This window comes from Hetaerina americana, unplaced genomic scaffold, assembly GCF_022747635.1.
Source record: "Hetaerina americana unplaced genomic scaffold, ioHetAmer1.1.p SCAF_17, whole genome shotgun sequence".
NCBI lineage: Eukaryota > Metazoa > Arthropoda > Insecta > Odonata > Calopterygidae > Hetaerina > Hetaerina americana.
In genome coordinates this window covers 28,968-52,513 of record NW_027286730.1, presented here as the reverse complement: position 1 = coordinate 52,513, position 23,546 = coordinate 28,968, and the positions used below count along the sequence as shown (strand labels likewise).

The 23,546-nt window shown below is 40.3% G+C and overlaps 1 protein-coding gene across 1 annotated transcript in view; it reads right to left on the bottom strand.

Annotated features, from left to right (window-relative positions):
• LOC139687136 (serine/threonine-protein kinase minibrain-like) overlaps nt 1-23,546 on the bottom strand; it is a 58,688-nt gene that overhangs the window by 8,393 nt on the left and 26,749 nt on the right. The window contains exons 3-5 of the mRNA XM_071584266.1: nt 6,663-6,748; nt 5,797-6,133; nt 2,675-2,782 (exon numbers count right to left, since the gene is read on the bottom strand). Coding sequence (XP_071440367.1) covers nt 2,675-2,782; nt 5,797-6,133; nt 6,663-6,748 — 531 coding nt within the window. The remainder of the gene's footprint in view (nt 1-2,674; nt 2,783-5,796; nt 6,134-6,662; nt 6,749-23,546) is intronic.

Genomic DNA, 23,546 nt, shown 5'->3' with positions numbered 1-23,546 from the left:
TTAAACGGATATCAAGAAGTCGACAGTTTTTAACAAAGTATTATCATTAGATAATCTTAAAATTCATTTTTTCATCCAGTGACCATAAATTATCTGCGCAAAAGTGTTAATGAGCTGATAGAATAATTCATAAATTGCTACGACTACCATGTGAGTGCTCCAAGTTATTCTGACCTACTATGGCAATCCTTAGGCATAATTTCCTATACAATATCAAGTTTCTACTAGCCATAAAAAAAGGAAGACCGTAATTTCAACGGGCGGAATGAATTGCTACTAAGCTCTGGTGAGACCTGCATCATTAATATTGGTATATGTAAGATTTTTTTCCGATTTGGCCTTGTTGCAAACATATTTGTGATATTTACTGATTATAATATGATTCATTATGAAATTTTATTTTAATAATATTTATCAATCAACATTAGTTTACTTGACAACTCGGTTTAATCCGATAAAAATGAAGACATCGAAGTTATCGAAGTTACTTCAACAGTTAAATTATACATTTTATTGTCATTGGAATTAAAACGATAATTAGAATAAAAGAAAAATGAAAGTTAACTTGGTCGAATGATTTTAATAGCCTTCTATTATTGGATGATAGATAATGACTTTCAATTTCTCTATTGATTGGATACATTGTGTTATTGGATGATACCCATGCGGCAAAATAAGCAAATATTTAATTCCAATTCTTGTAGTTGTATTAGAGCCCGCATTGTGAACGATTTTCATGCACTCTTTTAAGAGCAGGATTAAAATTGATGAACAATGAAGAGCCATTAAGAGGCCACTACCAACATGAATACTAGAGAGACATAAGGATTTTGGCTTTTATAAAAATATCATGGCCAGAGCATTTCATATGGATGTGCATATTTTAATTTCACATTAAAATAAAATTTAATCGCCATATTTAACTGTTACTCCATGACATATGATATGAAAAATTGATTGAGAGGACAGAAAAAATCAATAAACACAATGCTATACACAATTTTTCAGGTGCCATGCAAACAAATCAGGATATTTTCAATGGAAGCGCTAGGACCTTCGAAAATTCAATTAGTTCAAAATTTGATATTTTCTGTGATGCACCGTATACATTTTCATTCTTGGAGATAACATTATAACACAAACTCATGCAACACATTTACATTTATCAAAAAAATATAGCTAATGATTTTTTAACTAACTGCTAAATTATTTTAGAATTGCCATGCAACCAGAAAGTAATAATATTTAAAAAGTATAAAGTATTCGTAATGTTGCAAATAAAATTCCAAAAACATCAACTGTGATAAGGTTCACGAGTTATTAACATATTGTTTCCCCCACATGCATTAGTTAAACATATAGTTGCGAGTGCAGAGACAAATTAGGCATTTAATGAATATTTATAATAAAAGAGATTTTTTAGACTTAATTAATCCACCAAGAATTAGAAAAGATGGACAACTACAAAACATGTAGCTTAAACTACCCACAGAAATGAAATATATTATGAGCAAGTTAGGAAAAAAATCCTCACGGTTATCAAAACAATAAAAATTTTTACAGTAATGAATTCAAGGGGACTATATACAAAAATATTTAAAGATAGGAGATGAAATAAGCACAAAAATAACGTTTGTCACCGTGTTTGTGAACACTGGCCAAAGTCGATTGCCATTGAAACTACCTCCAGCATTATATCCATGGGCACGCCATGCATATGCATAAACTATTTTCGCCACTTTTAGACTGATAGTTTAATAAAAGTGCTTATTTTTCCTCCATCCTTGATATTTAAAATAATGATAGCAAAAGACATCATGAGAAATGGCTCCACATTCAAAGTGATGAAAATAGAGGTAAAGGAAACGAATCGAGATTGGGAGATACTGTGGAACCGAAATTATTGTGTGCGCTGGGACCGAATACAAGGGTTATCGTGCATCATGCAAGACGCAGAAAAGGGTGATTGGTCTAGTAACAAAACTCAAAGGTTAGCGACGAGGCCGCTCGAAGTACACAACAGGATGTCCAGTCGAATAAAGTAATACAGCCAAGTCAAAAGGGAAAACATGCGACAAAGATGAGTAGGGAAATCAGGGCGGTGGGAAGAGGTGGAAATGAGGAGATAGGAATGTGATGATCGAGATTTTTTTAGAATCGGATGGATGAGCCTGTCTCATCACTACTTCGAATTTTTTTCTTCAGTGTGTTCGCCCCGATTCCAGAATAGTGGACTAACATGCTCTTCATAAAAAATCCTGGAGCAATTAGATTCCTTCGCGGTGAAAAATGGCACGAACATGGGTACTATCGACTATTGCACAAGGAAAACGGTGGACATGGAAAAATGAGTTTAAATATCTTTTCTACAAAGAAATTAGGAATAAATTCCATACCAAAGGGATATTTGCAATGATGGCTCTCGTTTTAAGCTGTTGGTACCTTGATTTTCAACCACGCATTTATCGATTCATGAAAACATGATTTTTTATTTGGTTTCCTGTCTTTTTACAATAGTGATTGGGAATGGATGCAATCCATCAGTGATGTCCCAATGTCTTATGATCATATGTTACCCAAAAAGATTCGATATCAAATTAAATAAACCTGAAATGCGATCTGGTGGATACGGATATGTAGGTAATCATTTTCACGGCTGAAATCGATAATTTACCTTGTTGATAAGGAGACATTGAGGCGTCGATTGTCGTTGTGGATCCTGGTAAGATCGGCTTCATCTCTTGCATCGTGATGGGCGCCAAAGGTGCAAGCGGTACGTTTCCTGTGTCGGGAAAGAGTCGAACATGCAAATCGTGGGAATGTCTTTCCAAGGTAATAATATTCCTCTTACTCTTGACTACCACAAAGTGGAGGAGGTAATATAAATGGGCTTTGAGGGTTGACTGAAAGCGTGTGTCCATCAAGCAAAAGCGACTCGCTAGCTCCTTCTCACCGAACGCAGGTTCGATAATTATGTGTATGCCTTTATTCATATCAGGAAGTGTAGGTTATGAGCGCCAAAAGCCTCTTTTCCTTTTTCATCTTTTCTTTGGAGTGGTATTTCCAAAACCCGATTCATTCATGCTGATTTTTAATGAACTTTTCAAATTAAAATTTCCAAGAAACTGCGGGAGATGCCGCAAGAGTAACTTTTAACGGAGTCTTCCGCTAATATGCATTTCACTAAAACAATTTCAGAACGTAATAATTATTCGCATCCGGTCAAAGCGAATGATTTTTACACTCTGAAATTGTTTCATTGGTATTCAATTTACTTTTTCAGTCGCGGACTAATTAGGCTGTAGAATTGATCAAATGATATTTTATGACAGATTAAGTGCTTTTCCATTTGTGTAATATATTTTTTTGTTCTCGGAATGTAAACGTGCTTCGTAATTTTTCAAAATACAACTCAGTCAAAAACAACATTTTATAGACGCGGTGGTCCTATTAAATGCTATTTATCGTAAGGTATTGCACAAATTACAAATTTCATTTGGATGAATGAAAATATTTATTATTTTGTTGCATATTTATTTTATGAGTTAACTGTTGGACGGTGAACCACGACAAAGGCAAAAACTCGTCGAATGTTCAAAGGAAAGGGTTGACAATAGATGAAATTTGGAGGTAGGTGAGGAATGGGTGGAGCGGGTCAATTCCGTGGAATGATAGGAAGCTGCGTTCGTGCATACGTGATAAGGAGACTAAGCAACCTCGCAATCACAAAATAAAAAGTAAATTATGAGTGAAAATTAATGAAAAATGCGAGATGTCACTACAAAAATGATAAAAATCCAGACACACGTCAAAATAAAGCTCCAAATGAACTTTCCAATCTTTCAAATGAGGCAACAATTGCGGAGAAATGGTTGTAATCTTTTATCTTCCGTGCATTAACGCTCTAAAGGTGCATGAGTATCTACGTGCATTCAATACTATTTCAGGCGATTCTAGATCCTTAGGCCAATAGGAGGCAGACATAGTCGAAAGACGTTCATTGATGAAAGGAATAGAAGTGCCACCAACACCAGGATACCAACCACCACGACGCTAAAACTAACATGATAACCGGAGTCGATAATGTTGAGGAGTGTGTGACTCATTCGACGAAAATCATTCTCGATTTCGTTAATTAACCTTACGGGCATAATTCATGTAGCTTCATTAAATTATTGCAAATTTCATACATTGTCCCTTGTAAAAAAACTAACATAAACATGATACCATTTTATGGAAGTGTCATTCATTCCAGGTACACATAGGAGTTAAACAAATATTCAAATTCGTCTCCAGATAAATCATCTTCATAATCTGATTACCAGAAACATAGATTTGCTCCGGTGTATTTACAGGGTGCATATTATTTTCGATTTTTCGAAATATATTTAGGTACACTATATCAGTTGTCCAAAATCGAATTTTAATTAGGTTGAATCTTCAGCGAAATGTGCTAACGTTACTCAACTAATGAAAGTTTCCGTTGCGAAATATCGACGCATGTTTGCCTTGTTTCCTCGAAGCAATCAATGGATAACATCTAAAGGAGATAAATACAGGTAAAAGTGAAGGTCCAAAACCAGTAATATACTGCAAAGGTGTCCAAAATTTTAGGATTGCATATTAATGATTTGATTATGGTTATAAGAAAATCGATTCTTAATTCCTCGGCAAGAATATTGTATAAAATGGCAATATTGGAATACTCAAACTAGAACTATAAAGGATACTGTGAAGTTATAGCAAAATTTTATATTTCAACATGATTTTTGATTTATTCATTTTATTTTAAAACGCATCGGTTATAATTAAATATAATGCAAAAAAAAATTCAACCAAAGACATTACATGTTATTTCCTACTCCAGTGTTCTGACCGAACAAAATCCTTTGACACATAAAATTATGCCGTCAAAAAGGAATTTTTTTTGTTCACCGGAACCCAAGAAACGAAATAGACTTTGAATAATTTTGGAGAACCGAAGATATTTGCTTCAGGAAACCTAATTTTATTCTATGCTTAACGCCATTAGTAGCAAATCATAATATAAAGAGGGAACCACTACTAATTAATAAATTTTATAGGATATGGGATTAGCCATAGCATCTTAATCGAGGATAAAATGGTTTATATAGAAAAATACATTTAGCGTGACATGCTATTTCAGATTAACTTTTGAATCACAGCTTAAGTGTCAGATAAATAATTTACAATCGTCTTCATGCACACGCTTAATCAATCTTGATAAAAATAAATAACCTTTGGAGAATGAAGACAGATGTGGGCCAAGAAGCAGTTTTGAAGACTTTTAAAAGTGAAAAAGACCTTTCAAACAACTGAATAAGAAAGTAACTAGGCATAAATCACCAACCAATTATTGAACTATCTCATATAGTTGTTAAATCCATCACCAAACCATTGCATCATAAATGTGCTGAGTTGAACATAAGGGATGTGCAAATTCTAAGATTAAATTAACATATATAGTGTAGTTTAGACTTGTTAAAAGGTGATATATTGTCTTGTAAAATGGTTTCTGGAAAAAAATAGGTGAAGAAAAGCACTAGGTAGCTAAATTGTGCATTGTTACACTGTTAAGCGATGGCCTGTTTCCCCTGGCATTTTTTCTTGATGTCGCTGTCCATGAGAGATAGTATTACTCTAGCCAAGTGTTCCCAAGTCCAAAGAAACAGCAGAAAGCAACGCCACCAAAGTAAATAAGTAGGTATGCGTCGGTTGAGACTCGTCCCAAGTTGACCTCCTGACCCTTGCTCCGCAGCAGCCATTCGCACTTACCTAATGAACTCCCGATGGGCGACGTGTACACTGGGGCCGTTTGCGACTGCGTCATCGTGCTTATGGAGTCGTAGAGATCCGAGGCAGAGGTGGGGCCGCTTCCGGCTGCCCCGCCCCCGCTCGTCGGTGGGAAGGAGACAGCGGCCGCCGCCGCAGCGGCCGCCGCCGCCGCAGCCGCTGCCGCCGCGGCGGCCGTGGCGTCCGACACGAACGAGTACGGGGAGTTGCCGTTGGAGGAGCCACCCCCTCCGCCGCCGCCTCCACCGACGCCGCCGCCCCCCCCGAGATCGGATAAGAGTTTGTGCTCGTCCTTGATGCTCCACTTGGTCGACCACAGCTGGAGGGGGAAGGTAACAGGCGGGGGAGAGAGAGATATTTTGTATTACAACGCTATTGTTCTTACAGCAAATACTAGTATATGCACATACACTAAGCTATTTTGCCAGTACGCTGTACACGAAATATGGACGAAAGGAAACGTTATTTTTAAAAGTCGCACTCGTTCCTTTCAAATGCACCCTACTTCTGAAATATTTACCCGGCAAAGTAATCCAACGGCATCAGTTGAGTATAACAATTATTAAATTCTTATCATCCTTGATGCGATTTTTATTTCGCTCAAATTCTCTCCGACTTTCAATTTCTTTTGGAAGGGAAACTAAGCCAACAATTTTTCATTTGAATTTATTTCGATCTTGAATAATTGATAATTATTAAAATCTAAATAATGTAATTAAATTATCATTACCCATTTAAAATATGTTTCCTATGAATTTGGTTAATTAATATAATCCTTAATATATATCGAAAGAATTGTGACATGGTCGGGAAATATTTTCCATTTCTTGAACTTCCTAATTACTTACATTCGAGTAGAGCTGCTCTCCATTGTAATGCGTCCTCTGAGGTTTCAGCTCATCGTCCTGGTGTCCATTTATGTCTCGATTTTCTTCTGAAATAAAGAAGAAAAAACAATGAAATACAAAGAAATGATTGGTTGGGGAAAATAAAATACTAAAATATATTACGTTAAAAGCTAGGCACGTGAAGTAAAGTGTGGTGAAATGTACGTTTCAGTTATTTAATGCTTGAGCCATTTAAATAAAATTCAATGAGGATGGTCAAATTTACACATACTTCTTGTCTAAGTGATCTAATTGTTTTGGTCAAGTGAAGTCAGCCAATGGAACTGGATTACTTCGATGAGCCCCGTTTAAACTTGCCCTCTTCATCATATTAAACGTTTCCCTGATTATTTAATGTATTTACAGAAAATTAAACTCCTTGAAAAACTCTCTCAAAGGGAAATTTTCAATGAAAAGGTAGAGAGAGTAAAAAAGATATTTAATTAAATCTTCCTACACCTAGTGATGTAAAAGTCTGTACAATTCAATTGGCCGTATAATATTTACTTCTGACGAATTTTTAAGATTATACTGGAATGCTCGCTGCATCGGTCGCACACAGCATGATGAATGCATTAATCAACACCAAATAGTTTTACAACGAAAGTTTTAACTCAGTAATTTCATATTGAAGTAGATAAATCGATAGATGGGCTGGTGATTTGCTTTGGGTGCAAATGCAAAATACTATATCCTTCGCCATAATTTTGCAATCCAATACAGTGAATGGAATACTGCACCGTATCTACAGCAGTGACACTTTTGGGAGTCCCGTTAAACGATACTTTTTCCCTTACTAGTCAGGCTACTCCCAAAATTTTGCAACCTATGTAAAGGACAGTGAAAACGAACCGTCGAGCGGTTGCGCGAGATGGGCATCCTGTCAGATTTAGAGAAATTTTGAGGAATGGGGTGACGAATTATTTTCACTTTTTCATTCGACATCCGCCCCCACTTCGATCTTCCACCGTGTCATAAAACCTTCCGCCACTTCCCTTTTCTCACGCCCCACTCCTAAATTCCCCCCTTCTCTACTCCAAACTGCAAAACCTCCCCCTCACCGGCCAAAAAACCAGGGGCAACAAACTTCACGCCAATCACCCGTATCAGAGGTACCCGTTGCAAGGATCATCCGGAACGACGCGGAGGAAAATCGTAGCTTATTTTAGAAGATTCGGATGATCTAAAATCAGATCTTTTGCCAATTCTGGAGCGTGCCTACAACGTTTCAGGGTTGATGTTGGGCCATTTTTTACTGGTCCCAGAAAATGCGAGATTGCATTAAATTTTTATGCGGGAAAGATACCAGCAGGTAAGAGTAAACATTTTATTCTTTGAAGTCGGAGTAAGATTTTTCTCTGATAGAAACTAGTGCACATTTTTTGCCTGTGGAGACATTATTAAGACAAGCTATAAAACGTAATATTCAATTGTTTCACATATTTATTTGCTTCTTTGCTCAATTAACAGATGCTCCCAAAGGTTCTCACAAATGAATAATTTAAACATCGCTAACAGAAAATACAAAAAAACTACATTACAATAAAGAATCACTACGTCATAAAACGTTATCTCAGATGGAAGCTAATAAATAATATAGCATTCATTTTTGGTGAATGCATATAAAAACAAACTCCAGTTGAGCGTTTGAATAATAGTTATTTACTAAATGAAAATTTTAATGATATGATATGAAATGTACCAATAATATTTATCAGAAAATTCTACTCGGGATCTTTGAAAATTAAAGCTTCAAAATTACTACAAAAAAACAAAACAAATAACTTCAACACTAGTGATTAATGATTGCGAGCAGACATGGACTGCTACTAAAATCCTATTTACGATAAAAACAAGCATATGACTTACGGAAGTGACACATATTGCACGGCTCCAAAAGGAAATAATTTAAAGAGGCAACTCTTTGCCAACAGCATAGATCAAAATCCAAGGATAAGGGTGCAAATAAATAATGAGTGCTTATCCTACTAAAATTGTAGCTTATCAGCGCTCGACAACAACTCTTTCACCGAAGCTCTCACTGTCCTCTTCAGACATGAACTGCACCAACACACATCGGAAGTATTCCGGAGAGATTGCATACCAGACATCCGATGCGTGCGACACAGGACGCTATTTTTCAAAAGAAAGCCGCCAGCTGTCATTCCAGGAAAAGGAGTTGACGGTATTTTTCTAGGAAAAGACTCTTCGGAAAAAAAGGAGTTGGAGGCATAAAAAAAATGGAAAAAATATTTTGCACGCTCATAAAACCGGATTGGCAGTAAAAAGGTATGGTTTCTCAAACGAGCGATTCCCGATCGCCCCTCGCGCTCGCGGCTGAAGCGTTGCACAACATTTCGGAAATAAGGTTGGATGCTGGAATTTTCCGGACTGGAGTCCAATTCGTCTTTTATCATTATCGGCGTAGCGTTCCCATTTCCTCCTTCCCCCCGTCCCCGACCTCCCCACCTCCTCCAACCTCGGCTCCGCTCCGCCTTGTCCTCCTTACCCTTACCACTTTCACAACCCAATTTTCTGCCGTCTCCCATCCCACACCGCCACATCCCTTTCATAAAAGCGCTCCTCTTTCCTCTCTCTGCTTCCTCCATCATTTTTTCCTCTCTTTCACGGCGCGGTCTTCCTCTGCGTCCCCGTCTCCCCCCACCCCTCCCCAAAGTGTCCGCCGTCCATTCTCCATCTCCTTGACTCTACTCTGAGGCGTTTGAGTCACGGGTTGGCGACAGATCCAACGTCTTAAATGTCAGCGCTAAACGTCTAAATGCTCTCTGTCTCACTTTCCCATCAACCATTTGGGACCGCTGGAGGATACATAATCGATTGAATAATGTACAAAACACAAGACCGAAACGTATCATTTTCCTAAAATTCTTAGCCAGATGTTTCTTCGTCCCGACCTATCTAACCAAAAGATTTGTATTCCTGTCTCTAATAAAAGAAGGACGAAAAAATGTATCCAATGCCGTCGTCTAGGTCAAACAGGTGATCACCATTGGGGAGAGACGAGTGCGTGGAGGGAATGAGAATAGCGACACGAGGATTTCGGTGTGGAAAATGAATAAAAATCCTTTAGGCCACTATTCAGCCAATAGCGCTCAAAATCCTTTCCACCCAATGCCCACATCAACAGCAATTTTTGGAAATGCAAATCAAATCGGCCGGAGTTTATCGTCTCCATAATGAATGTACAGGTATTTAGGAGTAGGTTAGATTTTTTTGTAGCGGACGAAGACTGCAGAGAAAGTCCATATTGAAATTAGCCAACTCTAAAAGAAAGGCATGGGACCATGAGGTCCACAGCTTAACAGACCAGATCAAAGGCAGAGCACTGTACCTTAAGGGTTCTTCACGGATTTCCCATATATGAACCGGAATCTAACTGAAAACTGTCACCACCGTACACGAATCCTTGCTATTGGTATTGTAAACCTGTACGCATCAATATTGCTATTCCGATCACTTTGCAATAATTTTGGAACATATTTTTTACATAAAATTCATTCTAGCCTGAGTAACGGTAGGAAGAAAAAAAGTCGATAAAACCAGCTGATCTATTCTCTTCCTGCGTTTCTTTGAACATTTTTGTACAGGCATGAATCTCGATAAAGACTCACGTTTTACCCTCAGTCCCTATACAGTAATTATGATGTTCAAGTTCACAATACGCATGAAGCTTTCAAAGCCTCATCGAATGCGAGGCAAAAAGGAATTGAGGAAGTGTATTCTCAGGGTAACGAAACGAAAAGGATCTAAGGGCTTCAATATAAATAACGTGTCATGTCCACTCCTCTTCCCCAACTCTATCATCCTAAACTTCCACCACCCGCGGTCCCTCTTTTCCTACGCATTCCCTAGGTACCCCCTTCATCGATATCCCAACCGCGCAACACCCTACATTAACTTCTCCGGCATGGGGGAGCATTTTTTCTCAACGTTCGGTTGAATGCAGGCCGGCTACCGTTCCTCGCCAGAGAAGCAAGGAAGGCGGCAAAGAGGAAGGCGGACGGTAGGAAAAAAACTCGAACGGAAACGGTGGAGAAGAGAAAAAAAGAGAATGCAGGGGCGAGCCGCTAGAGGAGAGGAGAAGTATTGAATGGATGGAAGGGGACACGAGAGGACGGGGGGAAGGGAAAATAATGACGGAGGTAGTAAGAAGGGTCAGGCAAGAATGCTGGCCAACTACTGTTAGTGACAATGATACATATTTGGATATAAGTTTTCCGTCTTGATCCCAAGCGATTTAAATAACTAAAATATGAGGCTTAGAATGTTTTTGTTGAAAACTGAGTCGACATAACTGAGGATATTCATTTTTATTTCGAGATATTATTTTTATAAACGGGGAATATGATCTGTGGTGGAAAATGCAGAAGTAAAGAAAAATCAGCAGGTTATGACAGGCATCGTAAATTCCACGACGTATTTGGATTAGCATCGAACGGTTGCAAAAAGTGCCCGATCGGCGTTATGCATTCAACAAACACGAGTTTACTTCATCACCCATACCAAGTTGTGGGCTAAGCACGCTAATGATACTTCCGTTTCTACTAATTTCAATGAATTTTTTGGTATCTAAAATAGTTCCACTTAGATCACTCCGGTTTAAAAGAAAATTTGACCGAATAAAAAGTAAACGAGATGCATTCTGCAGTAACTTTCTCTTATACTCTGGGAAAGGAAGAGGAAATGATCAGAGGAACATTGCAGTTAATGTAGTAGGCAGAGGGTATGTGGAGGACATAGGATATTTCAAAGCAAGGACGAGAAAATGAAGGATAGGAGCCACTATGATATATCAGTAACTGTGAATGGGGAGTAATAATAGAGTCACGTAAAACCCCTTCAATTGTTCAAGCTTCAAATCCTTCCAGATTTACTCTTGATAAGAGTGTTCAAGTTTTATTGCTCAAAAATTTCTGTATCCCTACTCTTGTCTTTTCATTTCCATTTACTGATGATTACAATATATTATGTTGCACGCAAATGTTACGATGCTCCACTCCTTAAGATAAGTTCATATGCATATTTTTGTATTCCCTGGAGCATGATGGAAGGTTGCAAGTAGTTCACATGTTTAATGGGACAAGAAATCGATTTTATATCGACACTCTTTTCTCCACTCTGACACACGAAAAGGTATCAATACGCAATAGGGTGGCATGTAATTGAAATAAGAAGAGAAAATAACAGATATTGCATGTCGAGGACAGCCTGTTAGTTCATGATATATCGATCAGTAAAAAGAGAACTTCTCAGGCAGAGATCCTCTGCAACTTATATCGAAGAAAGAAAAAACAAAAGTCCACTCAAGGAGGAGGCGTGTGAAATATCTTTGATTATTTTTCGCAGGGACAAGACGCAGGGGGAAAAGGAAGAGGAAAAACATTACAGGAGGAATGCCTGGACAGATTTTGTGTCGATAGGATTCTAGCGCGTTTTTACGATGTTCGATACTCTCCAAATGGTTGGCGGATGTAATATTTGATTTTTTTCCCCAAAAGTAGGTATCGTTTTCTGTTTCGGAGGCGGCATGCGTGGGTCGACTCCCCGTGTTTTCTTTTGCGCCGCGGTCAAGTAACGGATTTCTTCGGAAAACGTGTGAAAAAGTCGAGCCTTTTCGAAAAGGGGAGTGGCTCTCTTCGCGCACTTGAATGGACTTTGAGGCGAAGACCGAAAGAGTGACAAAAAAAAGAGGAACAACGTATCCTCCGTCTAGCAGTCCCATTCTCCACGATAGAGTGCCTCGGATTTTTTTTCCAATCCCTTCTCCTCCTCATCCTTCCCCGTGGACCCGAAACACTTCCCAGGGAAGATGGGTTGAGGCGGATGAGCCCTCGGTGGAATGCTATGGTGGACGAAGGCTAAATTTACGAGAGAAAAATTATCACAATGAAAAGCGGAGGCAGGTCTAGTTTTCAACACCCGCGAAGTGAGCCGAATCCGGTGACTTGTGCATCAATCGCCGTTTCACGAGATTTAAACGGTCACTTTATTACTACCGTATCACTCACTGTACACGACTGCAGAAAAATTAAACTTAGGTCCTCCCCCCCCACTTAGGCTGATATATAGTAATTCCATGCCGAAACTTGAATACACGTGGAGGCACATTTGTGATTCAAGCCTTTCAACTAGCCGACACATCGGTACAAGGCCGTTCCGTCACCTGACGTCACGCATGCGGCCGCGTGTTTGAATCCCATTAGGGCCGTGAATACTGTAGTGACCATCGATGATCTATTTTGAAATTATTACAACATTAGAGTACTGAAATCCGATCGGTCATGTACCTTGGTTTTCGATAAAGCTACTCGTAACTTAGCCTGCCTTAGCGGAAGAATGCTTCGGCGATATCCTACCAAAGAGTCGTAAACTATCCTTAAATATAAATATATTTCGGCTTCATATTCGTGTAACTTTATTCGACCACCATCTGAAGAGTAGACGGTTTAAAAAATATTCTTAGGAAAACTTTCTGACGCATTTTTACTTGTTAATAAAGTCTTAACCTCTTAGGTAGTATATTGTATGAAGTTCTCTGGCGAATAATTTATAAAAATCATTGATAAAACTGTTCATCGTGGTGATTTTTTTTTGCAAATCTATACGAATAAACGCGCCATACATAGGGCTATTTTCTTATTCAGCTCACCATAGCATCTACCTCATCATGCCAACCAAGGCACTTATTCTCTTTCTCCTTCTCTACTCAATAAACATAATCACTTCCACATCTGCCAAAACCCTAATATCTTTAAGCTCCCATAACGCTTACTATCTCAAGCTTATCCACCAATTTCCTATCTTCACCCACTATATCTAACAATAGTTCGTTTTCCTCCATATGTCCTCATATTCTTTTCAATGTTCACCATGATCACCCATCGACAATATATGATCATCCTCACCTGATATATTGGCACCAAGTGGAATAACAATTCGCCGACTCCGATTTGTTTTCACATTCGAGATATTCAGCAAATCAAGTGCTGTCGGACGTGAGGTGCCACTTACGCAGACCAAACGTTTGCCTAACTACGATTCCACCGAAAGGGCATTCCCCCACAACGGGGTAGAATCGAAAAAAAATGGATAATTCATGGAGGGAATGGAGGAAAAAATGTCTTCGTCGGCTCATCTGCCGATCGATGGCGCCCGCTCTGCCCTTTTTTTAGGCACGTTTCTCTTCCGCCATCCACGCACGCACGATACGGCGAAACGCCGCCGCGTGTTCTGGGGGAAACGGGAGGAAGGAAGTGGCGGAATAATGGACGGGGCGGACGAAGGGCGGGGACAGCCTCGGAAATGAAATTGGACGCACATTCCGGTGTATGGACGAATGGGACAGTGGACGGCTAAGGTCGTGCCCTCCCTCGCCCCGGATGACGAATTGTCCCAACTCGTGTGTACACGTCCAGTGCGCGCGTGTGAAGAAGCGGACCCGGGTTGTAAGCCCGCGCGAAAGTGTTTTCAGCCCGGGGTTTTGGAATGGTACACACGACATACAAATCTACGGTTACACAATTTGCCTCTTGGGGAGAGAGAGGCGGAAATGTTAGGCAAAGACATCTCTAGGTGACACAGCGTTGACAATCAGAGGGTACTTTGAGCATGGCTCATCTTTTTGTGCAAGCTCTTTAACAGTAATCAAACAGGAATCATTTAAATTCGCCATCCAGTAGAAATATCGGTGTCGGAGTTTAAATTTTCGTAATCTTATGTTTAATGAATTCTAGGTCACCCCGGGTAGAATTTGACAATAATTAAATAAGTACAATAATAAAATATTCTGATATCAAAACTGAGTAAGAATCTTGGCTGGATTTCGGCATTCCTGTGAGAATTCGGTTTTACGATTTCTCTTGTTTATACCACTACGTGCTAGAGGGAATGTCAATATTCTATTAACGAAAATATCGAAGACATCCGATTTAACAAATTTTGATTGATAAATTAAAACATACCAATATTAAAATGTTGTGATTGCAAAAATTTCAATAATGGCTTTGAAAGCTTTATGCATTTGTGCCACTATGGGTGAATGAATTTAAACTTCGATTTGAAAAGAATATAAAAATCAATATACATTAATTTTGATCAAATAGTGAAGAATAGGCTTCTTACAATGCATCGATTGAAGGTCACTTTTCACCTAATTCGGAAGAAACATTTCAAGTTCGCGACATCGAGGTAGGTTTGGAAGTAATGGTTTGGATACTGTCAATATGTCTTTTTGTTCGTTTATCGACGATGTTAAGCTATAATATGTTTAAAATGAATGTTTTTGGGCAATTAAATCCTTTGATTGGTAACTTATCTAATAACTTCCATAAATACCGATACTTGATTATGGTGATTTGTGGGTAAAATATTAATCAGTGTAATCTTCATTTTTCTGGTTTCAAGCCGCAAGTGACAGTTTTGCGATGCGAAAATATTTAGTTTTTTTATGTTCGAGTACTGAGGAAAGAATAATTTTTCACGGACGATGGAAATCAGGCCAAACGGTGATTATTGGACACACTTATATAGCCCAGACGTTTGCAAAAATGTATAAAGGTTATGGAATTTCATTTGCACCGCGAATATCACCTTGGTTAGAGAGAAAATTAATGCAGGTCTTTATTATAATTAATGAGTAATCTCTCCCGACAGATCCCGGAAGGATCTCGGTAACTTCGCCAAAAAAATTTTTCTCTCACTTTTTGGCCAAAACTTTTGTCTCTTCATGGGAAAGATCACAAATCTCTTGTTTTTAGACGCATGACTAAGAGCACTTCAGAGCTCAGGAAACAAATTGAGGATGGGATAGGGAATGCAGGAAAAAAAAATCCGTTATCGTGGGGAATTGAATCCTGGCCGTCGCGGGTTTAAAATGACCCTCCAATGAAATGTATCTCTTGGGGCGTCCCTCCGGGGCACAATGGGCGGGGGAGGAGGAGGACGATGGTGGTCGGTCAAAGGGTGGCGAGCGATGACTGCTCTTTCGATCGAACGTGATTAAAGATGGACGGGGTTGATTTAGTGACGTCACTCTTTCGAAAAGGCGACGAAGTGCGAGGGGACGACGGATGTGAAACACGACTTCCGATCCGCGAGTGAATTGAGGATCGATTGATTTGAGAATCGGAAGCATTAAAAAGAATGTTTATTTTCCTGTTTTACATCAGGGAGTGGTGTCTCATATTATTTTTTTTTTAATTTTCAACTCGTGTCGCGGGGATATAATTCATCATCAAAGAAGAATTACCATTTGAAACCGAATGACCGCTGAGCGGAATCAACATTAAGAGACAAATTCGTTTCTGACGAGTGAAAATTTTCAAAATGATACTCGGGGGACATTGGTGGGAAAGCACGGGGATCGACAATATCCACGCATTAATAAACTTCGAGTTTGAAATGGAGGATGTTTTGATACTGCTCGTCTGAAAAAGGAAATCCCTATACACAGGGATGGGCCGCTCTGGGGAACATTAATCGAATTCAAATCAAAATAACCATTGTGCAAAGTGTGCGAAAACTGTTTGGGTCGGTAACAAAACATAAAATGAAAAGTCAACACAATAAACAAAGGAGAAAGCAGAAAAATACGGGATAATGGCGTAGGAAAAACAAAGCCTCCTTTCAAAAAAATCTTTTTGTTTGTATTGAACAGGAGTTTTAAAAAGATTATGCCATGGATTACTGATCCCCTTACTGATATGGTGTACTTCTATTCACAAGTATACTGTGCAAATTCAGTTGCGCTGAATCTATTAAGTTACAGTATCGTTGTCGTTAGCCCTGACAGCATTTGGATACCTTATGAAATAGAGAATCCTCCAAAAATAAAGGGGAAAGATCGGAAGATAAAAAGGATGAATAACTTCAGAGTAGATTTTGCTAACAAAAAGGTAAACGATTACCTTGATTTCATAGTCTGAAACGTGATTTCTATATCCCGGCGAAATGGTCGTTTTATTTATGGTTTTCAAATTTGTTACAAAGTTTGAAAAGCATTATTACTTTTTTGTGAAAAAAGGTTGGAGGAAGAAAATAGAAGAAACTTTATTAGCGCTACCTTTCCAGCAGAGGCTGCGATCTCTTCCCCTTCGCGTATCGTTCGGAGTCATAAGACCGTTTGCCGAGGATTCACAAAACCAATTTCTTCCAACAATTCAGGTCTACGTGCTTAAAGGGGGGGCCTAGGGATGAATTGGGGACCTTTTCACTCACGTATTGTGCGAAGTGCGGGACGCGTGATTGTTAGGAGCGATGGGGGACTAGGGAATTGCAAATCCGACGGCGATGAGGATGATGATGGTGTAGGTAATGGAAACGGCCACCAGGGGGTAGGTCGACCTTCCGTTTCCTCATCGCAGTCATCATCCCTCATACAACCCTAGCCTTCTCCACCCCCTCCCTTCCCATTCCTCGTGGGAATCGGGAGGGTGGTGGTAGGTCACTATATGGCGAGGGAATTGGTACGGGGCCAGGGGAGATGATGGATACGCGAGAGGGCGACTGTGGTTACAAGTGCACCACCTCTTTGATGGAAATTCCAGGGACCATATCAGTCAGGACGTCAAGTGGAGATTCTTAGAACCCATCAAGTCATTATGAAATTAAAATGGCAATCTCGCTAGCATGCATCCCATATGCAGATTTATTTCATAGTAAAAGTTGAATTTGTATTTTTATGCAACTTGAGGGAACTATTAGAAATCTTTTGTCCCAGAAATGATACCATTTAGATCTAATCAACTCCCTAATTACCTTAAAAGGATTTGAACATGGTATTAAAGAGAATGAAAGTCCAAAAAATACCACAAAAGATTGAAATGTATGGTGTCAGCCTTCACTTCATAGAAGTTGTATACATTCATAACAAGGTGTGTAGCGACATATTTCCTATTTTTATTGGGACGACGCGTTCTACCTGATGATGCCGATCGGTCTGAAATGCGTCGCATCATTGAAACGTCTGCGGAAAATAACGTTGTTTATTCTTATACTATGTACATTCACAAAAATATTAACTGAATATACCACTTACATGTTTTGCTGTTAGGGGAGGCAAGTACGAGTAAATGTGTTTTTGTACGATTGCATAAATTGTGTGCATTCAGAGATTAGTAAGCCTCGTATGAATGTCGCAAATCACAATATTGGGAAAGTGCCCAGTCTATGCCATTCTCTATTCCGAAACGGCTTCCAGAAAGCAAGGGACAAGGGCTGATTTTAGTCTCCCTTCCTATTCGTAAATACGTACCCTCTGTTCTTAAGTCGATTCTTAGCATACAAATTTACTAAGGCTTTGGAATCCGTCCCGCCTCTTTTCACACAAACGTGCGGGTATTCACTCGATTTCATTTCCATCCCCGATCATAAAACGCTGGAGATCTCCAGAGGGGGGACATGCAAGACTTCACCGGGAGTATGACGGGCGGGTCTGGGGCGAATCGAAGGAACGCGTCCTAAACGCCCACGGAAGACACCAAAAACCAACGACCATCACTCCCACCAACACCCTCACGCCGCGCCGCTTGGGAGCGAGAGAGAGAGAGCGGGGAGAGAGCCTTCTTATGCATTGTTTTTTTGGAAAAGCCGAACCAACTCAAGTGGACTACGCACCATTTTTTTTCACCGGGTAGGTGGGGGGAGGTGAGAAGGTGGGATGGGACTGAGCGAGTAGAGAGGAAAATAGTCTGCCGGTCATTGGCGGAGAGGGGGTGCCAGATGCCCAGAAAGCCACCAATCGGCGCGACGTTGTTGAAGAGTCTGGCCTGGGGAGGGAGAAGCAATGGAGGAGGGAGAATTATTGGGTGCGTGGGAGTGCCAGGGGGGAGAGGGGTGTACGGGTGGGGGGGGGAGTGGTGGACGGACGGAATTATGGGTACGGATCGCTCGACGGGGATGTGGGGGAGGCGGCGAGAGGGCATATTTGGGAGAAAGGTGGGGAGGGAGAAAGAGGGAGAGGGGAAGGGTGTATTGTGTTCACGCTGCAAGGGAGGGGGCGATAGGGTGGAGGTGGGGGTAGGGAGGGGGAAAAAGTGAACGAGGGGTGTGGGTTCTCGAGAGAGGGAAGAGAGAGGGAGACATTGAGAGAGAGAGGAGGGTTGGAGAGGAGATTAGTGGGGATTGCGATCCAAAACACAACACACAACATTTCCTCTCCCCACCCATCCCCTACCTCCCGCACCCCGGCCCTCGACGGTTCACCAGCCTCAATAGATTGCAATGTCTCCCCAAAGGATTGACGCGCCGCTGCCGAGGGCCCCCCAGGTTACCCTCTTCCCGCCCTATTCCCTTCGGTCTCTCTCTCCCTGCCCACCCCAATCCATACACACACACTCATACCTTCTCTGTCGAATGGAGGGGAGGAGGGTTTTGGGGAAGTGGGAGGGTGGGCGAGAGGTTGGTACGCTATACCGAAGGGGGATGCTGCGAGAGCGTTCCTGTCGGAGTGTGTGTGTGTGTGTTTTGTAGGTCCATTTTGGCCAAATTATTATCACGACTCCTCCTGGAGGGCCACTCGTCGTCCATTCCCAGGATTGGATTCCATTTAATTTGCTGCCGGCTATTATTATGCGATTGCGTGGGTGTAAACACGTGTGCGTGCTCGTGAGTGGGGCGAGGAAAATGCATCGATTCCTCTCCAGTGAGAGGGGAATGCAGAAGGGGATTACTCTCTCTCTCTCTCTCTCTTCCTCTGCGTTCCCTAATTTGTGGCTTGATCATAACATTATTTCCGACTTAAGGGAGATCAAAACAAGATTTTCACCTCGTTAATTAATGTTGGTCAAAGTAATAGACCAATATTGACCATTAAATGGAAACTCAGCTAGTTGTAACGAATGTATTTGCGGTTTTCTTGGTTTTAATCCAGACACTTTACCATTATGCGCGATCCCATTGGTTTGACCGATCAAAATTTGATTTGATAAAACCCTACTTTCCCGCTAAATGATATTTTGTTCGCAATAATTTGTTGAAATATTTGGTTGCAAAAATAATATTTTATGTAATATTATTATAGTAAATAACCTCAAGGAACGTATTTTAATAAGATTGTCAATTATGTGGTCAAAAATACTTAAGTACTAGAAATAAGTAGGGTATCATTGAAAATATCATGATATATGAAGAGCAAAATGTACATAATTACAATGATAGGTGACCGCATTCAGATGTTTTAATGGACGAAAGTACTAAAGCATACTCATATTAAAATATCAGGCATAAATGGTAAAATGCAATAAGATTGTGTGATATAATATAGTTAATATTATGCCTAAGCATGCAATATTAAGTGCATTCCTGGCTAGGCTGGAAAAAATTCCGACTAATATTTTAATAAGTATACCAAAACAAACCAAAGTTATCAATTCTAAGGCCGGTTACATAGGTGAGCGTAGGGCTCACCTATCGTTGCACTAAGCTGAATTGTGTGTGAAATCAGGGAATGGGAGCCATTCCCCTGCCCCATATCGCCTGTAGTTTCTTAAGAAGATCTGGTATCCGAAAAATCCAATGGCTTAGTATATATGTCACACGAAAAAAGAGAGGATACCCCGGATCTATAACAATATGACACCGGAAAACCGATTGATTTTCTCCATGAAACCAACATATCGACGTAAGCGTATATTTTTTCATTTGGTAAAAAATTTGGTTCTCGCAAGGGGTACCTAACGTATATTCATGCCCCTAAATACATATTATTACTTCAAAATCAATCTAAATCATCCGTCGTGCATGTACACCATGAAAGCCTAAAATCATAGTTTAGGTCGTAATTTACAATTATTTCCATCCTCTGACTCCAAGTTAATTTTTTAATTTAAAACTTATTATAAGCTAATTTAATCAGAGAAATTGAATTTTAAAAATTAATTTGAATCAGAGGCATCGGTAAGACCAAAATGAGCAGAGATTGTGAGGGAAATGAAAGAAGAGTGAAACAGGGTAGGTGGCGTAACCATGCTAGTAGAGTTGAGAGTAGAGAGAGTAGACAAAGAGAGAGAGAAAAAGAGAGAGAGAAAAAGAGAGAGAGCAAAGAGAGAGAGAGAAAAAGAGAGAGAGAAAAAGGACAGATGGAAACTGTTGGCGGGTGTTGGGGAATGAGAGAGCAGTAGGACTTGGCGATCCAATTAAAATAATTCAGCGACAACAAGTGTTGTAGTGGGACGGGAAATTTGAGGCGAATTTTGCAGTAGAGAGCCCTGCAACAGTATCACTATTTTTTCATTGCCGTTGGGGTGGAGTCTTCCTTTTTCCCATATAGCCACCTAGCCACTTCTATTTCTCTCTCTCTCTCTCTATATATATACATGTAGAGTCACCCTCTTCTTCCTCCAAAAGATATCATACTCTCCCCACCCGCACCCAAGCGTTCTTTTCTAACTGGTGAAAATTTTTTAGTTAAAAGTATTCGCCGTTTAATTGGTAATCTCAAAGCATGCCCGAGGCCGAAAAACAGCTAAATTTATTATTTGATATAATTACTTTGCATAAAATCTTTGATGCAGTTCTTCAAACGGCTTGGTAATTATGAACCTCTTAATATAATACATAATATTGTAAAGAATAAAATCGATCCAATACAAGTTAAGAACCCATAGGAGGAAAAGGGAATTGAAAATGACGTAAATTTTACAACAAAAAAATGGCAAAATTTATAAAAGATTACCGACGCGAATTTTTATCATATTTTAAAGTAAAGCACCTTTCAACGCTCATTTCCTTGCTGTTTGGATATTCCAAGAAAGTTATTTAGCAATAACTAACGGCAAGAGAACATTCGAAATTAATTATTTGAGAAAACAGCGGATTATATCATTCTTCAATAGCTATTGATTTCAATGCCATAGTCAAGCATTTAAAACTTACCAATGTTCACAATACAATTACGAACCAATAAGAATTTTAAAATAAGACAAAGCAAATCCAGACGTAACGAGAGAAGAGATTTCTTCGAAAATATCTAGCAAAATTTATTATTTTGGGTTAGAGTAGTAAATGTTAATCAATTTTAGCCCCAATAATTTTATGAATAATAGTTCTCTCAACATTTCAGAAAAAAGGAGGTATGTAGCACGCAGTGTGTAATGGATATCCCAAACGGAATGTTGCAACGGAAATTATACTCATTGCCTCTCCAAACGTCGAAGCTCCAAGAGTAGAAACTATTCCTAAATATAGTATCAATCGAGGTTTTTGGCGACAAGGAAAACTATATCCAAATATTAGTGCTTGCTATTAATTGAAAAATGATAGTTTGTCAAGTTCAGCAGAACAACTTACCGGCATATATATGTGTATATATATATATATATATATATATATATATATATATATATATATATATATATATATATATAACGATTGTACGGAAAAACTCATACGAGCGGCACAATAATTGGCTGACACAACATAACACAAATGGAAAAGAATAGACACATATAAAAGAACACTTACACGGTAAATTGTTCGAGCTTTCGGCCCTCTCAGGGGCCTTCTTCAAGAGAGACTCTCTTGAAGAAGGCCCCTGAGAGGGCCGAAAGCTCGAACAATTTACCGTGTAAGTGTTCTTTTATATGTGTCTATTCTTTTCCATTTGTGTTATGTTGTGTCAGCCAATTATATATATATATATATACACATACCCGCACACGTATGCCTATCTTTGCACAAATAGATCATATGACCGGGAAATAATTTGACAAAATATCGACTGTCTCATAGGACAATCGAAAAAGTAGCAAAAACAAAATTATAACAAATATAACAAATGGAGGAGCATTCCTTCCGCATGCCAATTTTGCTCGCCCTTCTTCTTCAAAACAAATGGAATACATTTCTCCTCGAACCCTATTCCCCTGGGTACTGCCGCAATACAGACCCTCCTTTTCTCCCTCTCTCTCTTTCCTGCTCCCTCCTTCCCACACTACTTTCCCCACCCTCACATCCTTTCCGTGGCCCATCTTCATTTTCCTACCAAAAAGCCAACTCTCTCGCCAAAGAGGGAAAGGGGGAAAAAACCACAGATGCCGTCCAAAAGCCGAGACCCTCTCTCCCACCCTCCCTCTCATCTCACAACCCCTTCCTGCTGCGAATCCCACTAAAACCAACCCCTTTATCCCTGGCCCGCCTCCTCTACTCTTATGTATTTTTTTGGTCGTAGTCCCACCCACCCCACGCCTTCCAACCCCAACCCATCCTCGCCGTCCCCCAGCAGAGGGCAGCGGCGTCGGGAGCGGCAGCCGCCGCCGTTTCAATTGACCAGTGACATTTGATGGCCGCTGCAAAATTGTGATTAGATTGTGTCCCCGACGAGGCCCAGAATTGGATTACCCGTGTTAGCTGCTGTTATGAGGGGCGTGGGACGGAGGGCATGGAGAGGGGTGGGTGGCGAGGGGATGGGGGAGGGAAGGGGACTGGAGAAAGGAGAGGAGAGGGCACGCCGGATAAAGGGAGAACGGCGAGGTAGGGTTACACAGCTCCGAGGGTGTGTGGAGAGTGGAGGTGGGAGGGAGTGGGAAGTGAGAGGAAGGGAGCGGGGGTAGAGGGATGAAGTGGGGTGGAAATGATGCGGGGAGGAGGGAATTATAGTCCGAGGGGCATGATACGAATATGATGAGGCGGGGATGGGGGGTAGGGGTCGGCCGCGGGGGGCGGGAGGCTCGGACGGACCCACGCGTCCACTTTATCTCTCCCACCCCGAAATGAAAACTCCCCTACTCTCCCTTTACTTTTGCGAGCGCGCGAGCTGAGGAGGAGGAAGAGATTAGGGGGGGAGGAAATACTGATGATGATCTGCTGTCGGCCATTGGGGATAGGCCG